The sequence below is a fragment of the Lichenostomus cassidix genome, chromosome 6 (assembly GCF_008360975.1).
Source record: "Lichenostomus cassidix isolate B80296 chromosome 6, HeHo_3.0, whole genome shotgun sequence".
In the NCBI taxonomy this organism is placed as follows: domain Eukaryota; kingdom Metazoa; phylum Chordata; class Aves; order Passeriformes; family Meliphagidae; genus Lichenostomus; species Lichenostomus cassidix.
In genome coordinates, this window is record NC_139487.1 from 495,751 (window position 1) to 514,433 (window position 18,683).

At 47.5% G+C, this 18,683-nt stretch overlaps 1 protein-coding gene across 2 annotated transcripts in view; it reads right to left on the reverse strand.

Moving 5' to 3' along the window:
• PWWP2B (PWWP domain containing 2B) overlaps positions 1-5,121 on the reverse strand; it is a 39,984-nt gene extending 34,863 nt beyond the window's left edge. Inside the window, exon 1 of one of the 2 annotated variants that reach the window (XM_085064541.1) lies at positions 4,880-5,121. In XM_085064541.1, coding sequence (XP_084920667.1) covers positions 4,880-5,052 — 173 coding nt within the window. In that variant the 5' untranslated portion in view covers positions 5,053-5,121. The remainder of the gene's footprint in view (positions 1-4,879) is intronic. The other variant, XM_085064540.1, reaches the window with a different exon arrangement.
• Between the last annotated feature and the right edge of the window lie 13,562 nt (positions 5,122-18,683).

An 18,683-nucleotide genomic window follows, 5' to 3' on the forward strand; every position in this document is an offset into this window, starting at 1 on the left:
TGAACTATTTCTAGTTCTAATTTCTATGAACTATTTGCACAAAATTTTGCTCTAAGAAGTTGTAAGTTTTATCCCACAAAGCAGTTTACTGCATCAGCAGGCTGGCAAGGCCAGAGAAGGGATGTGATACAGATTAGCCTATGGAGCTCTGAAAATGCCCTTCTCACTGTAGGTGGATGGCTGATTTTCCAGCTTTTCATTCTAGGCCTGAACACCTTGACTTGGGTGGGTAACTTGAACAGGTTCATCAAGACACAGCTCTGCTCCTCTTCCCCAGTCTCTCCATACACAGCTGTATTTGTTAACATAAGGAATCCACTACTCCTCCAGAATAGCAAGGTTAACAATGATGATATTCTGCCCTTGAATGCTAAGTCTCGTTACAGGCCACCAAAGTCTAGATACAGCATCTTGCCTGGATATTGACAAAAACAAATCCTCTGAAATGTTGAAACTCACAACTACAATTCATGTCTCCAGAATTTATGCCCTTGGCCTGGCATTAGAAATATGCTAACACAGCACTGGGACAGATTCTGCCCTGAAACACTGACTCTGACTGGGCAATGCTTGCTGCCTTGGCTTTGCAGAGACACTTCTGCAGAGAACACACTGTCAGTGAAGTCTGTGGGCTTTTTAAATAATAACAACATGTTGTATGGGAGAGCCACAGAGACAAAGGAATGGAGAACAGGTACAGACCAAATACCTCTAGGCTTTGGATGCTGCATTCCCATTCCCCTCCTTGCCAGCCACTGCTTTCTTTCCAATGGCCAGGAAGGAAAGACCCTTCCTGAGGCAAGGGAGGAGTTTCTTGGTGGTATCACAGAAGGGACACTTTGGTAAGCTTTAGCAGAAGGGCACTGAAGAGGAGCTGAAGGTGTCTGCTCAGTCCCACACCTCTAACTAAGAGCAGCACAAAGCCACTGCCATGGGTTTCCCGACAGAGAGGAGCCTCCAAAGTCCTTCCCCATTACTGAAAAAGTGCAAGAACCTGCTGTCAAATGACAGTTTAACTGGGAAAGGATTAAGCTGTTGAAATCATCGAATTTGGAAGAAAATATTTTTGTTTTAAGAGGCTTTTTTTAAAACAGAGACAACCAAGAATGTAGGTGTCTTTAAATGACAACTCAGAAAGCCAGTACAGTTAGTACAGCCAGACAGAGATGTCGGCACCATTCATAAAACAATCCTAAGTGAGACAATTTCTGAACGAAATTACAGTTATAAATTATGGTTATTTTGTGCAGTGAGACTGCATGACTTGGTCACAACAGAAAACTGCTCCTCACGTGGACACAAGCCCATTCCCCCTGCTTCTGCAGGGCTCCTGTCCACTCCCACAGCCTGGCTCCAAGGGGCCAAGTCACTGAACCTGCAACTTAATTTTTGGTGGCAGCATCTCCCATATGGCAGGTATGGAATGGCTTGTTTGGGGGTCATGACCAGGTGGGGATATGTCCTGTGAAATCCCACTGCAGCACTGACATGGCAGGACTGCTCCTGTACTGGAAGTGTCTCCCAAGGCCAAGAGAGCAGCTCCATTGAGGAATTATGCTTCTTGCACACCTTCCACGCCAGTTCCAGGCCGAGCAGAGAGGAGCTCTGCTGCCTTGCCTGCCTCCCTATGAAACAGTGCATCCCAGCCCTACATCTCAGGTACAGGGGGAAGGAAAACAGCTCCAGAGAGGCCATGCAGAGATACTCCTACCTTGTCACCTACGGCCAGGCAGCACAAGCAAACCACTGGCACCGTCCAGGGCTGCTTTCGCTTCCCCTATCCCCCCACACTGCACACCCCAGGGGTTTCTCTATCCCCCACACTGCACACCCCAGGGGTTTCTCTATCCCCCCCACCGCACACTCCAGGGGTTTCTCTATCCCCCTACACTGCACACTGCAGATGGGAGTGCACAGACCAAGCTCATCAGGCTCCTGCAGCCCCTGGGAAGGCCAGCTGCACCTGGCTCCATCCCACCCTAAGCCAGCTGCCATATCCACAGCCCCTGGCACTCCCCCCACCCAGCCCAAAGCTGTCTTCCACGGCAGACAGAGCACCTTGTAAGAGGATTTCCTGCCAGTGTCTTCCCACCCACAGCAGAATGAGAAACACTCCATCTGACACACTTGGCTTTCCAGGAGAAGCTCACTTTTCTCACAAGGAGAAACACCAAGTCCACCACTTTTCCCTACATCCCCCCACCTCTTGTGTGCAAATCAGGATGAATTTCATGTATTTCTTTTGTCAACTCATTGTCACTGGTCCTGCAGACTCCCGCCCCAGGCAGGATGAAGGTGTCTGAGGTAAAGGCTAGGGGCAGGAGTGCTGTGCAGCTGCACAGTGTGCAGGTGTCCAAGGCCAGGCTGGACAGGGCTTGGAGCAACCTGGCCTAGTGGAGGGTGTCCCTGCCCATGCCAGGAGGTAAAACAGGATAAGCTTTAAGGTTCACTTGCAATCCAAGCCATTCTGGGATTCTGTGACTAAAGCAGCAGGAAATACTGTTGATGGGATTTCACCCTGCTTGTAATCCCCCTTTCTGGGGCAGCTGCAGCCAACTGGACTTGGATACTTCAATCCAGTCTCTGCTTGGTACAGGAGATGCCATCCTGCTTTATTTATACCCCTGTATAATTAAACCCCAGCTTTTTCAGTAAGTCCAGATGCAGCAAAACTGCCAAATCTTGTTATCAAAACCACTGTAACTGCATTCAAAATGCATTTAAATCTCTACTCGAGCATATACACTACGGAGCTCACTTTGAGCAGAGCCAGTTTGTTGGAAGCAAATAGCTGCCAGTCAGTGGGCAGGCCCTGGTGCTGCTGCATCATCCAGGCTGGGGCAGCAAGGGACACCACAGGAAGGACACCACCACTTTTTTTCTGCAAATAATTCCCCAGTGGCTGGAAGGTCAGGCATGACTGTTCCCTACATCCACCCCGTCCTAAAGGCGTGAGGGGCAGGGCAGGCAGCAGCAGGGTGCAGGCAGGGTGCAGTCCTGCTGCCCATGGACTGAGCTCCTGCAAAGCTGGGCATGTGGTTTGTGGTTCAAAATTGCACCTGCCCTTTGCAGTAAAACACCAGAGGCGTCCAGCTGGGACCTGGATGGACAGGAGTGCCCTGGGTGCTCAGGGCGGCAGGCCTGCCTCCTGCTCAGCTCCCCACATCACTCACTGCAGCTCAGGAGAAATAATCCTGGAATTACAGAATGTCTGCATCAGGACCTTAAAAATCACCCAGTTCCAACTCTCCTGCCATGGGCTGGGATGTCATTCATTAGACAAGTTCCTCCAAGTCCTGTACAGGCTGACCTTGAACACTTTCAGGAATGGGGCAGCCACAATTAAGTAAAACACATTAATATACTGTGTGATATAAAACCACTTTAAAGCAGAAAAGAAAGCTGAAGAGTCACCATACAGGCCCTCCCTCCCTTTTGGGGTAATCTCCTCTTTCCATGTAGATATAACAACCTGCTCTGGTGGCTCCTCTCCTGCCCAGGGCGTACAGCCCCACAGGTGACCCCTGCACAGGGACAAGCTGGTGGGACACAGCTCCACCAGCCAGGCAATAGCAAACAGTTCTGCCACACACTCATTTCAGGCACTCCAAGTTCAGCACCAAGTGGATAAATTCCTGCTGCCTTTGGGACACATCCTGACCTTCACCTTCCAATCACTGCCAGGCTGACTCTTGAGTTCTGCTGTAGGATGAATAAGATCTCTCCTCCCCACCATACCCCAGACCTGGGATGACTGCAGTGCTCACTCCTAGTCCCCAGGGTCCACCAGGAGCCAGGCACCTCCCTCACACACAGAGTCCCCTCCTGAGAGCCACAAGGAGAGGCCACGAAGGTCACCACACCTCCCTGCCCCACCACGGCCAGCACAGGCCAGTCAGGGCTTGGCATCACCACGGACATGGAATAAGCACGACCCTCGGGGACAGCCGCAGTGCTCAGAGGGCAGATCAGCCACTGCCCTCCCACCCAGCACAGATCACTGACAGGGCTGGGGCAGAACTGCCTTACAGCCTGGGAAAAACACCCACCTGGTTGTTTCTTGAACCCACTGAGGACAGAGGGAAGAAGAAAGATGAAGAAAAATAATGGAGAAAGGGTGAAAAAAAAACCAGGTTAAAAAGTGTGCAGAGGAAGACAAATGAAATGTGAGAAGGCAGAAAGAGCTGGTTTAGGGGGCTGGAGTGGCACCAATTGCTCAGGCTGGGAGCAGACTTCAGGCTGGGTTTATGGACTGTGCAGTGTTAGGTGCCTAAATGCTTCTGAAAATCTGGCTCAGATTTTCCCGGATAGCCATGTGAAACGAAATAAATGACGAAAACGCAGCTCAGAAGTCCTGCCCCACACATGTCATAGGAAGGACAGGAGAAACTGCTGTGCTCCCACGCCGCACTGCTCTGGCACGTCCCTTCCCAAGCACACAGGCATCAAACCTGCTCCTCGCAGTACCGCAGCCCTCGGACAGCCGGAGCTGCCCCGCTGCGAAGAGATGTCCCTCTCGTGTCCCCGGTACCTCGGGCACAGCTGCGGCCACAGCCCGCGGGATCCCGGGGCCCTGCTGGGGAGGCGGAGGGGCTCGGGAGGGAGCTCGGGGGGCTCCGGGCGAGCAGGGAGGGCGGGGAGGGCAGTGCCCGACGCGGGGGCTGCGGGGCCAGCCCGGCTGCGAGGCACGCTCCCGGGGCCACGTGCGGGGCCGCGGCGGTGCGGGCACAGCAGCCCCGGGCGGGACACCGCTCCGCCCCGCCGCGTGCCCCGGGCCGCTCCGACCCTCCGCTTTGTCCCGGCGGGCGAACAAAGGGCGCGGGGCAGCCCGGCCCCGCCGGCCCCGTCCCGCTCCCCGGCGCCCCATCCCCGGCCGCACCTCTTGGAGCAGTCCAGCAGCACGCCGGTGAAGCGCCGCTCCCCGCAGCTCAGCGTCACCACCAGCGTGTCGTTCACCATCTGCTCCACCAGCACCGGCACCCACGCGCCCACCCGCGGCGGCGGCGCCCCCGCCGCGTCCCCCGCCGCCGCCCCGGCCTCGGCCTCGGCCATGCTCCCGCCGCTCCCCGCCGGCGGGGCCGCTGGGGCCGCGCGGTGACCTCACGGAGCGCCCGCCGCCGCCGCCCGTGACGTCACAGCACCGCCCCGCCGCCGGCCATGACGTCACGGCCACGCCCCGCTCCGGGGCACGTGCGCGGGAGGGGGCGGGGCCGAGCGGGGCGGGGCGCGGCAGGGCTGGGCGTGGTCTGCCGGCAAGGGGCGGGGCCGGGCTGGAGGCGGACCGGCATCTCGCGCCACCTGGCGGCCGAGCCGCGCACCTGCACCGGCGGGACGGAGCCCTCCTGGGGCGGGGCAGCAAGGGGGAGGAGCCACGGCGTGGGCGGGGCCACCGTATGGGCGGGGCAATGACATGGGCGGGGCAATAGCGTGGGCGGGGCCAGCCTATGGGCGGGGCCAGCCGGGCCCGGAGCCACTCCATGTCGGCCTGGGGACAGGGACAGTCCCGCGGCCGGGAACGCTGATGGTGCTGTTCAGCCACCTCGTGTTCTCAGCGCACTGCCCCACTCATCTCCAGCTTCCTTTGAATTCCGAACTTTTGGGAAGTTCCATCCACTTACCTTCATAGCCATCCCTTACAGAATCCCGGATCGGCTGGGATTGGAAGGGACCTGTGGGTATCTTACAGTTCCCAGGCAGGGTCACCTGGAGCAGTGGCACAGGAACACACCCGGGAGGGTTTGCATGTCTCAGGAGAGGAAGACTCCAGCCCCTCTCTGGGCAGCTGTTCCAGGGCTCTGTCCCCTCCTTGGGAAGAAGTTCTTTTCCATGTTGGGGTGGAACTTACAGTGTTTCAGTTCGTGGCCATTGCTCCTGGTCTTGTCTGTGGCACCGTGCTCTGACGGTGGATAACCCTTGGGGATGTTTGTGTGGATTGATGGGATTCCCTCCCAGCCTTCCCTTCTCCAGGCTGACCAGGCCCAGCTCCCACAGTGTCTGCTCAGCCCAGAGATGCTCCAATCCCAAAATCCTCTCTGTGGCCTCTGCTGGACTCTCTCCAGCAGCTCCTTGACGTTCTTGTCCTGAGCAGCCCAGAGCTGGCACAGAACTGGGGATGTGCCTCGCTAGGGTTGAGTGGAGGGGCAGGATCCCTCCCTGACCTGTTGGCCACACGTTTCCTATGCAAATACTGATCCACATGCATCCTGATGCAAATATTTACAAATAACATGTTTATTTTTACCAATCCTTTCTGAAGGAGCCTGTGGTTTCCCAGATTGCTGACAGACTGAAACACACCTGATCCAGATGGAATCAATACTGTCTCTGCTGTGACTGAAACTGAATTCTCATTGTACTTGAAGGGCTGAGACCCAGCTGTGTCAAGCAGAGACTCGCCAGAAAGGCTAATATTAATATTAATAATAATTATTATTATATTATATTATATTATATCATATCATATCATATCATATCATAATATAATAATAATAATAATAATAATAATAATAATAATAATAATAATATTGCTCCCGTGAGCAGCACTGTGCTTCTTTGCTTCTGTTAATTTACACAGCAAAATAGGAACAGAAAAAGTCAACTGAGTTGATGTCTGGTATCATTTTTATGGAACACTTTTTCAATTACTGTACCAAGAGGGCTCTACAAGCCAAAGTCCACAGGCTGCCTTGACTTTCCACAAAGCCTTGGAAGTATGTTGAGAGTAGGACAGAGGCACAGAGGGAAATTCTGATGTCCCCAAGGATAGAGAAATCTGGACTCATTTTCAGCAGGAAAAGGATCTTTTGAAGTATCCTCCAAACGCTGGTGATTGTGTTCGGGAAGTTCAGCTGGTGTCCCTGCAGTGTTCCCTGTCACATGTGGTCACTAAATCCAGTGAATCTGGCTGTACCTGGGGCAGCTGAGCCACCTTGGAATACACAGAATAAATCAATGCCCAGCTACCAGTATGGACACAGTGGACAGACACAAAGACACGTTACAGACATTTGAAGGAGAATTTTTCATAGTGAATCAATTTGGCTTTGAGGTGATAATTTTCATTTTCCTCCTCCTGCTCTCATCATTCCCATGTGCTGTTTGATGTGCTGTTCCAGTTTCTTTTCTCTGAGTAAACACAGTAAAATTATTATTTCAGTTACTTTGCTTGCTATACTAACTTTCTGTGATTATCAGACCTGTCAGGCCACAGACATAGGATCTGGAACCACCTGTTAATTTGAGATATTTAATGTTGTGTATTTTCCCTTAGACATGATGGAAATTCCCCTTGGTTTACAGACACCTGCTCAGTAGTCATGTCCTGAGAGGATCCTCTGGAACATACAGTCCAGTTGAGACACAGCCCCAAATGCAGAGACACTCATTTTTCAACGTGCAAAATGGAGCAAACCAACGCATCCTGTCACCAGGAAAGCCAACAGAACACCTCCAGCTTTCCCCATGCACAGCTGGATTACAGAAGGGCAGATGCTGTGTCCTCTCCACCCTGAGGAAGGCAGCAGGGCCCTGCCTGCCCCCAGAGCTTCCTGCCAGATGTTCTGACCCCTGGCTGCCCAGATCAGAGGACAGGCAATTATTTATGGAGCACAGCTCTGCTGGGAAACACTGCTGAGTGCTGACTCAGGAGCCTTGTGGGGTCACGGGCGGCAGAGCCAAGCCAAAGCCCCACCTCCACACTCCTCACATTCCCAGACTTCTGCTCTTTGGCACTCTTCTGCAAGGTTAGGCTCTTCCCTCAGCAGTTTCCAAATTAAGCTACAAAAAAAAGTCTTTGTTCTGCCAGGTTGAATGCCTTTAAAACCTCGAAAATATCTTGTGAAGCAAAATATTTCCTAGACGAACCACCTTACCTGTGCTTCAGGTTAATAAATCCCAAGGTTTTTCACCAAGAGAAATTACTGTGGTGGATTTGAATCATTGTATAGGCACTTCATTTCTGGCTGTGCAGAGCTTCCCTCTGTGTGCTCACGGGACATCTGCCAGGTCTATTTTAACTGCAGTGCCTGTGCTGCTGCAGTCACTCAGCTCACAGAGCAAGAATCCTGTGGAACAAACCCATTCCCAGAACTCTCCCTTATGGCATTGTCACCAGGGGTGGTGACAGAGCAGGATGGACAGGGCTTACACACAGGCTATTAACTCTGGGGACAGCCAAGGTGTGTGATGGCTCCACAAGGACTCACCAGTCCTGCCTTCAGCACAATTGCTCAGAAACAGCATTCTAAATCCAAGACAATCCCATCATTTTGAGGAGAAATGTCCTAAGCTATATTAACTAAGAGCAGCTGCCTTGTGTTTTTTTCCCCTGTTCCAACAACTATTTGAAAACTGAAATCCTTGGGCTTAAATAAAGGAATGTTCTCTGTCACGACTGAGGAATATGAAAACTGCTTCTAACACATGGCAAGAGAACAGAGAAATACACTAAGTGTGAGAGCAAAAATGTAATGTAATCAATGTATGGGAATTGGTTGCAAAGTTCTCCTTAATGTCATTGTCAGGCATTAAATACCAATAACTCGGGTGTGCCAGGGGACACAGACCTGTCCAGCTGCGGCCCTGGGGTCATCCCGTGTCCAGGACAGCACCTCTCCGGTGCTCCCAGTGTCCCCAGTGTCCCCAGTGTCCCAGTGTCCCCTGTCCGTCCCCACAGTGGCATTGCTCCTCGTGCAGGGAACGCCAGAGGACAGCATTGCTTTGTACTGCAGCGAGCTGCTGGAACACAGCGGGCTGATCCATCGGGCTGCCGGAGAGGCTTCGGGAATGCAGGAAAATCACAGCTTATCCATCACCCTGAGCCCGGGAAGGTGCTACAGAAAGTGGGGACTAAATGAGGCTACAGAAAAAGGTGTCAAAGAGCAGCACGATGATGCAGATACAAAACTTTTGGAGGTGAAGACATGGAACATGATTTAACAGATGCAGAATTACAGGCATTACTCAATTCCCCCCAAAATGTTCATGAATATTGTGGAGGGGAAAAAACCCCATTGCTACCATGGCAATTATTGACCAAAAAATAAAACTAAGAACTCCTGCAGTGAGTTTATTCTCTCCTTTACACAACCAGGTACTTCCCTGCTTCAGAAAGGATTTGCTAATACATTCTCTCCAATAGGTTTTGTATTATTTGCATATTGCAAAATGTGACACAGAAAACATTCATTGGGTGCTTTCCATGCAAATGTAAAGGAAAATAATATCTTGTCTTGTATTTATAGATAGTAATTTATCATATTGCATATATTGGAAATGAAAAAATAAGTTACCTGTAGGATTTTACAGTCCCTCATTATTCAGTATTATAAAATCCTGTTGTTTTTCAGTAGAAAGAATCTGGACTTTCAAGGGTACAATTACCAAAATAGGAATACAAAGGCAGCAATTGAGAAAATAAAAGAGAGTGATAGTGCTTTCAATTCTGGAGGAAAAAATATTTTCAAAAATAGAAAACATAAAAGTTGGTTTGTATTCAATACACTTATGTAAAAAATACCAGTCATTCATCAAATACAGACTTGATAGTGATACACATTAAACTGCTTCCATATTTTCCAGTAGAAACATGGTGTTTCCCAGCACTTGTATGATCTTTGTTACACACCACTGAGGCTTGGGCACCTGCACAGGGGAGCTGCCTCAGTGCAGAGCTGTTCTTCCCTGTTCCAGTAAAATCCTGGGCTGCACCTACACATTCATCAGGAAAAAATTCTTCTTTTGCATCTTTTATCATTTCTTCTTTCAGCTCCTAAACTCTTCTCTTGTCCCTTTCCTTAGGCCACACTGGACCATGACAGTTCACTCAAGTTCAGCTTCCCAACAGGAAGCATTTCTGCAGAATGGAAAGGAGATTGCTGCACTCCTGTGTACCAATTAAACTAATTGGGCTTTAAGCAAAACACAGTGTGTGTAGTGTCAGTCAATCAATCCAAAGGAAATGGGGCTCATTGGTCTATTTTCTTTTAATACATATTTTATTCTCAAGGATTTTTCACAGAGCAATCAGTGTTCTGGAAGAAACCAGCAATCTCTTGATGTATGTGAGCACAGCAGTGGCTTCCTCCTGACTGATAATTAATGGGTCTCATCATTAATGGATTCGCACAGTTAATGGATCTCATCTTTTGGCAAACCCTTCACCTGAGTTTTCATCGATGCCACCATGCAGAAGCTGATCCAAGTTATAATAGTTTGTGTTAAGTGCCTAGTATTTTGGGCTCATGCCAAGTTTGAGAACCCCCTGTCCTCAACACCCTGCAGAAATGGAGTTCTCAATCCTGCTGAGGGTCCCTGCTTGCCCTGGCCATGGACATGTAGGGCACAACTCTGCATTGCTGCCGGAGCTCCTGCTCTGCCAGGGCTCACCCAAACCCCTGCCTCTGGTGGAAACTCCACCACAGCCCCCAGCAAGGTTTAAATGTGTCATATCCACTGTATGAACAACAGAGAATTCTAAACCAGAGCAGGGCGTGACAGCGGAAAATCCCAGCTCTGTGCTGGGATCTCTACTTTGAATTAAAAATAGAGTGAAGCCAAGAGTGACGCAATGAATGTGCATATAAGGACTGAGTTAGAGCTGTATATAACCCCAACTTCTCTCACTTCATTTGCCTGCAGCATTTATAGCCTGCCAGTGCTGACTGGGGTATAAATAAGTATTACATGAGCTGTGTATGACTGAGATAAAGACAGAGCTCTCTGCATGATGAATAGGAGTTAAAAATATGTTCCATGTATCAGAGGAAGCAAAAAGGCAAAGCAAACAGCTACAATAATCATTAACATACTACGAGGGCCCAGATGCAGTCTGTGAGTCAAAACCAGAGAGATCTTTTAACGTAATCAATTTAAATTTTAAGGCCAGGTTGGATGGGGCTTGGAGCAGCCTTGGCTAGTGGAACATGTCCTGCCCATGGCTTGAAGGTCCCTTCAAACCCAAACCCTTCTGTCATCCTGTAATTCTAAATATGTGACATAATGCCATGTGATGATGACAACCAAGAAATGAAAGCTTTTGCACAACTTGCATTTTATCCCAGCTGGCATCTCAGGTAAAACAAACTTAGCATTATCTCAAATGACACCTTTATAGGTACAGGTCTGAACTCATTCAATGATATTTCATATTTACTTGCTGCTGATTAATTTGAGGGTACATTTGTGGTTTGCTCCAAAGCCTGATTTACTCACAAGGAACTCTGTTTGTGTAAGGAATTCTTCAGGTGCCCATGGAAGTGCCCAGCTCATCACTAGCTGACCACCACAGACCTCAGCCACCCTTTTGGGCAGCTTGTGCCCAGAGCTGCTGCTGCCCAGTCACATCTGTGCTGTCCAGAGATGGTGAGCTTTGGCTCTATCCCAGCAGAGCTTTGGCTCTGGCTGAACTACAGACCCAGGGGGTTCCCTGCCTGCTGGAGCAGACACACCCTGGATTCCCCTTCCCTCCTCTGCTCACTTTTGGGAGCAGAAGCATTCCCAGGCTCACTCCATTATGCTCTGCACACAGTGAGTAGCTACTACTCCTCTCCCAGCTCCCACCCTACACCAACAGATGGCCTCGTGGGAGGGAGCACAAAACTCTCGCCTGTTACAGAAGGTTCCCAAACCTCATGTCCATGCCCACAGATCCTAAATATTAAGACCATGGGAATGTTTTTCCTTAAATATACACTATCTAAACTACCATTAAACACGATCACAGAGCTAAGTTACAAGGCTGTTCAGAGCATCATTTATCCTTGGTTTGTAGTTCCAACCTGTTGGGTGTGAGTTCAGCAGAACAGAACACAACCCCGTGTATTCGTGCAGACAAAAATCAGCAGGAACAACACAGCCCCAGCTGCTCTGGGCACCCTGTGCCAGGGCCTCCCCACCCTCCCAGGAACAATTCCTTCCCATGATCCCATCCATCCCTGCCCTCTGGCAGTGGGAAGCCATTCCCTGTGTCCTGTCCCTCCATCTCTTGTCCCCAGTCCCTCTCCAGCTCTCCTGGAGCCCCTTTAGGGTCTGAGGCATGTACAGCTCTGTGAAATAGGGAACTTTGGAGTTCTAGCTCTGTCATTAATAGTACATTTAAAATTATACTCATGTCATTCTACAATGACGTTCTGGGAATGCATGGAACTGAGATTTGGGAAAAAAAGAGCCATTGGTACATCAGTGTTTTGACTTCATTTCCAGTCTCATGGTTCTTTGAGCTGATATTTTTATATTTTAATATTTCACCACATGGCTTAACGTTTCAAGTGGCTTATTTATACCCCAAATTTACTGCATTTCCATGAATGATATCACATTTTGACACCCCTAATTCCAATGATACTAATGGTACCCGCAGTAATTAGCCTTCATTACAGGAAAGCTTAAGTATGAGAAGAGGCATTCTGTGGGAATATACCCAGTATTTCTATTATTAATGACTTCTGGAATCCATCAGACCATAAATAATGCATCTTTCCCTCTCTGCTGACAACTTCTTAATTTTACCCTCCTAATGTAAATTTATAACTGCAACACTGTGGGAAAAAAAAGAGAAAGTGTGAGAACAGACAAGCACAATTTGCTCTAAGAACATGAACTCAAACACCACATGTAAACACAGACAACACTCTCAGGCTTCTGCTGTGTGGATGAACAATATCAAGCAGCTTCTAAAAATTGCTTGTGTGGTATTTATAGTGTACTTAATTTTTTTAAGTAGATCTGAGCATCAAGTTGAACACAAATGTGATGGTTATATCCTTTGACACATGGGCACACAGAAGGCATTTCCTCCATATGTATCAGCCAGTAGTGTATTTCCATTTTCCCCCCGAGTTTTCTCCTAATTAGCTGTGCTCTTTCATTCCCTAATATCCTGATTTCCCCTGTATCCCATGTAAATTGTCAACATTCCTCTCTGCTGTTGGGATGAAGTGCCTGCCATGCAAACAGCCATTTTTCATCCCAAAAAACCAGCAAAACCTTCTGCTCCTGTTTCTTTGCTGACTCTAAAGAACAACCTCTGCTAAAAACTTCATCTCGTGTTTGTCTAACCACATTCCATGGAATTAATGCTTCTGCCTCTCACACAAACACAACCTCTTCCCCTCCACTCAGAGCTGTGAGATTCACAGGTTGATATTTTATCATACCTTTGAGGGGTTTCTCTTTCCCTGTTTCTCCTGGATCCCAACATCCCCTCAGCTGCAAAACTGGTTGACACTCCTCAGTGAAAAAGCCACAAGGAAATTGTCCCTTGGGTCACACTTTCCTTCAGACAAATCCCAGTGAATACATCCAATGAATTTGTACTCCAATTTATTCATTGTATCCCAATGAATACAAATACATCTCCCACACACCTGAAGGGAATGGCTCCATACAGAGCAGCTTTCCATTCCCAGAATGCCCCAAGAACAGATTTTAGTCCCTTTTGTATGACACCTCAAGGTGGAAATTCAAGGGGCTCAGATGGGAGGCTGTCAGGTTTCCTGAGGACATTTATCAAACCCACAATCCTGGGCCAGCCCAGGCTGGAGGAACCTCAAAGGACCCAACTCTGGGAAAGGTGGGTGAGTCCTCAGGGGCCCAGAGCAGCTGAGCCAAAGAGAGGGGCTGGGATTTGCTGTGTTTCTGATTTCTATGATAATTACCATTGCTACATAGGCAGACACTATACACTACCTTAAATAATTTAGTTGGCCAAGTCTAGTGATTCTTTACTAGTCCACAACAGGCTGTCGTGCTTGTAGTGATTGCCTGCATGCTTTCCCTTCTTTTACCTTTTTTTTGCCTTATATTCTCCTGTTGCTAAATAGCTTTGCAAACTTTTCATGGTTTTTTAAAGAGATTTTTACAATCTTTGACAGTTTCTCTAGGCAAATTGTTTGCCCCATTCAAGCTTAGTCAGACAAAATGAACTTTGTCAGCTAAGCAGTGCCACCACCCACTCATAAGTGAATGGAGTCTTTTGATAAATATGCTGTATTACTTTTCTTCGTATGAAAGAAAAGGAACTGAAGTTTTTAAATGAAGTTTTCTCTTTACTTTCTCGTTCATTGTTCTGACTTTCTGCTGCTGCTGAAATCCTTGGGTCTATTTTGCTTCTCTGTCCCAGCATCACCCAGAGCTGTTCTTGCCCAAGGGAACCAAGAGCCCCACTGACTCAAAAGCAGAAATATGTGCAGCACAGGTCACCCAGGAGGAGAGGAGGTGCCAGGCAGGGTGGCAGTCACCTGTCAGGTCCTGCTCCCTGCCTGATGAGACAGGAACACAGCGCCAAGGATGCACAATCCATTTCAGAAATCAGGTTTCCGCTGATTGTTCAGAAACATTTATGAATTATGTTTCATAGCAGTAAAATAAAAGAAGCAGTTTTCCCTTCCTAACAAGATTTTGCAGAATTAAATAATACCTTCCATCATTTTTGATTCAAACAGAAGCACAGCAGCTGAAATCTGGTAAATTTTTAAGAAAATAAATGTACCAAGTCTCTAAGAGAAAGGTAATATCATACTTTGTCCTGACATTTATCTTGGATGGGCATGTGGTTTATAAAGATGTATTTTGGAAGCACAGCACCAAAAGCCTCACAGACAATCCCAATCAGGATATATTTTTCACATTGCACTGCTGGAGTCACTGTAAATCTCCATTCCCAGCCTAGCTGTACAGTCCAACCTGCCTCACCTTTGACAGGCTGGCTGCTTAAAATTCTGCCTGCGTTTGTCTTACTCCCTCATTCCAGTATGGAATAATGTATTTGCTCTTTTTGAATGTTTCTGTAAAACCTCACTTGCAGAAATGACAAATACATCGCTAATGGCACAGCTCTTTGGTTCTAAATTACCAGTAATTAAAGCTGAAAGGAATGTTGCAAAACAAATCTTCCAGTGTGATTAGCAGCTCCATTTAACATTACTTCCTAGAAATGTCAACTCCAGAAATATTGACAAGGTACACTTGAAAAGAAAAAATAAAACCCAGCATGAGAGAACTGCAGGCCAGGAGCAACAGACAGTCACTGGGGTGCTCTGGGACACTGGGAATGTGAAGGAGCTTTTCCAAGCACCACGATGGGGACAAGAACTGAATCCTTCTGGGGACATTCTCTTGGAAGAGAGACCTGAGACAAGTGCAGATGGATTCTTCCCATCAAGGAGGTGGCAAATACACCCTGCTGCAGTAAAGCTACACCCCAGGGACACTGAGAATGTCCTGCTGCTGCCATGGAATGTGGATTTGTCCCAGTTACTCTGAAATTTAGAGGAATGTTTAACTGCACTGCACATGTGCCACACACTGGCTGCAGAACAGGCATTTTATTTTACTGTAATTACAGTTTATGTAGGAACGACATGGAACAGCCTCCAGTGTCTCACAGAATCATGGAATGGTTTGGGTTGGAAGGAACCTCAATGCCACCTAGTGCCACCCCTGCCAATGGATTGTCAGCACAGGTTGGTGACAGGAGCACTCACCTTTGGGGGTTTAGCAAATGGAATCCATTCCCACAATCTAATCCCAAAAGTTTACTAAGACACAATTACGAGATACAATGACAAGAACACCTTTTCATAAAGCCATGACTCACAAATTAGAAAATTACTTCAAATAATCATAAATTACAAATGCAGAGATGGAAAAGTTGTGTTATAAACAAGCTGAAATGGCTTTGAAAATGTACCTTATAAAGGACTATTTGGGAATACAATTAGATTTTAAATAGTTTATTATGAAGCAACTGAATCTATTTTTAAACAGAGATGATCAAAATGAGTCACAGATGACTTCACTCCTGGAAAAATGAAATCTCTTTTTATCTTGCTTGAGGTTTGAACACTGATTGGAATGCATGGGGGAGCTGTCCAGGCCAGCAGCTCTGGCTGTTCTGGCACACCTGGGGGGCAAACTGGAGCTCACCTTTCAGAGTCCCTTCAAATTCAGTCACTTCAGTGTTAAACCACAGCACCTCCTGAGAAACTGCACTCTAGAATTGTTCCTAAACCACTCACAGTTTAGAGAACTCTTGGGTAGAAGCAGCCACACAATTCTGCAGTGCCTGGGCTTGCTTTCCTAGGCTGAAGGGTTGATAACTGCATTCTCACCCCCTTGTACAGCAGGGGACAATGAGGCCTGGGCAGTGAACTTCTCATCTTTGCTAATTAGTGCCAATTAGCGTGGCTGGCTGGGATGAGCACCTCTGCCCAGCCAGGCATGGCTGTGCCTGCAGCACTCCCAGCTCGGGAAGCTCACTGCCTGAGCCATCTGTCACCTCTGTGCTGCTGCCCAAAGCCCTGCAGGAATTCATCCTGCACTGCTCCCTACCCATTGCTGTGGCCTGAGCAAAGCCTGCAGCACTGCAGGAACCTGGAATCCTTTTTTAGTACCTGTCACCCACAGAGCCAGCAGAAATGGATAAATGCCACATATGGCAGGAATTCCCTCATGTCGGCAGCAACCTGGGAAACCTGCAATGATCAAAGCATTTCAATAAGAAATCCAGGCCTAGGATCTGGCCAGGGAAGAGCATTGCATGAAACCAGCCTCACTGCAGGAAGGCAGCAGACCTGTGCTTCATTCTACTCTGAGGGATACAAAGATACTTTAATCATCAAATAATATATTTTTTGATTTGTCACTGCTCAGCTTGGGCTAAATAGAACAGAGTTATTCCAGGAACAGGCTGCTCATGTGAAGCAGGAACAGAGTGTCTGATGTCCTGTCCTTCCCCTGCCTGGGCTACTGGCATTCCTGCCTGGGCTACAGGAATTCCACTCTGGCAGTGGATGGGCAACAGCAGGGCTGCAGAGGCCACCAAGGCCAGCTCCAGCCCGAGGCCACCTCCCTGCTCTCTGCTCTGCTTTGATCCCCATGGGGAATTTTCCCCCCTCTCTCATAACTCATGTTTGCAATAAATTAATCCCATTCATTAGATAAATACCAAAGTATTTTAAAGTCTAGCCGCAGAATTCAACACTGAGAGCCAAAAAAGCCTTTGACATCTTCAAACCAGAAGTGAGCATTCACCAAACTCAGTGGAAGCCCATTTATAGGATTCCTTTCCAAAAGCAGAGTTTTCAACTGCCTGTTCAATAGAACAGAAAAGAACAGCAACTGAAAAAGCAAAGTTCACTGAATTAAATAGAAACACAAGAATATTTTTCCTCCTTAATTTTTTTCTTGCCTTTGTTTCCTACAACAGAAAAGAGTAGGAAATGCACACAAGACAAATGCAGACTTCTCCATCATTAACATCAGTGCTGGAAAACAACACACCCCAAGCATGACTATCTGAAGTTTGCATTTATGCCCATTCATTATACACTGCTCCAATATTTAGTATTTGATCTTCACAAATTCTGCTTATCACTTTAAAGTCTGACACTGACTGTCCCCGTTATAAACACATCATTTGCTGTTGTTTACAGTTCTGCTGAGCTTCAGCTCTTTGGGTTGCTGAGTACCTTCCTCCAGCTAAATCTGAGCTAAAGCTGCTCAGCCAGTTTTGATAATAAGATTAGGAAGAAATATGCCCTGTTTTTATTTAATTTCATCAACTTCCTTTTTTGAAAAATGCTGCTGTTCCTGTTCTGGGAAGCAGCCTGGAAGCTTTGCACAGGGCACAAAAGACATTTATCTCACATTTAAGATAATATTTTTTGATCTATCTGAAAACCTGTTAGCATTTAGTAAACCCTAAGCTTCAGAAAAATGCCAGCATGTCCAGGCTCAGAAAACGGTTGTTGTTCAGCTGTAAAATGCCCAGGGATGCTGTGTGCTTTTGTTTGGAGCATCTGCCCTGGGCTGCCCGTGTTTGGGGCACAGAGACACTTCATCCCAGCACGGGGAGGGTGGCTGTGCCCCTTAGCCTCAGGCATGAGGCAGAGACTAGACACAAACCAGCTTCAACTATTTCCTCATTTTCCACTGCTTCCATTTTGCCATTTCAATAACATTCCCTTGAATAGCTTTTGTATCCAGCAGCAGGTCAGCTGAAATGAGATTCTGCAGGCAAAGGGCTGGGTTTATTTCCTAGCAATTGTAATTGACTTGTTTACTGCTAAAACTCAACAAAACAAACACTAAGGAAGCTTGGTAGTTTCAGTCATAATATTTCATTACCTCTAGGAAGGAAAAACAAACATTTTGGCAGCTGCTCAACACCAGATTAACGTTTGTGGCAATATTTTAAGACTTTTCAGTTCAGTCAAAGGCTGAAAGCACTGTGTTCACATTCGCATTTTGAAGTGGGGAATTCAATGGCTTTTAAAGAAAAAAAAAAGAGGGAAAGGATAGCCACAGAATTTCCAAATAGTAGCTTAGAATACAGCTTGTGCACCGACATGGAATAAGGACAAAATGCAACTAAGGAATATTCAGTGCATATTTGTAATGGGCATTTCCTAAAACCTGAGCTGCTGGTTGAAGTCAGGAAAAAAACACAAACAAGGTAAAGCAACAACACATGGAGGGACTGACAGCTGACATTAGTTTGAGGAAGATGCACACAAAGAATGCCAGTCAAAAAGGATTTCAACCCCTCATACAATGATGATCATACAACTGACAAACCATATCAAAATGCTATCAGTCCTGTCCAATTTAAAAATTGAACACGAGAGCTGCATTTCAAAACCATTAAACTCAATATTTTCCTGCTACTTTTAGAGACATAACCT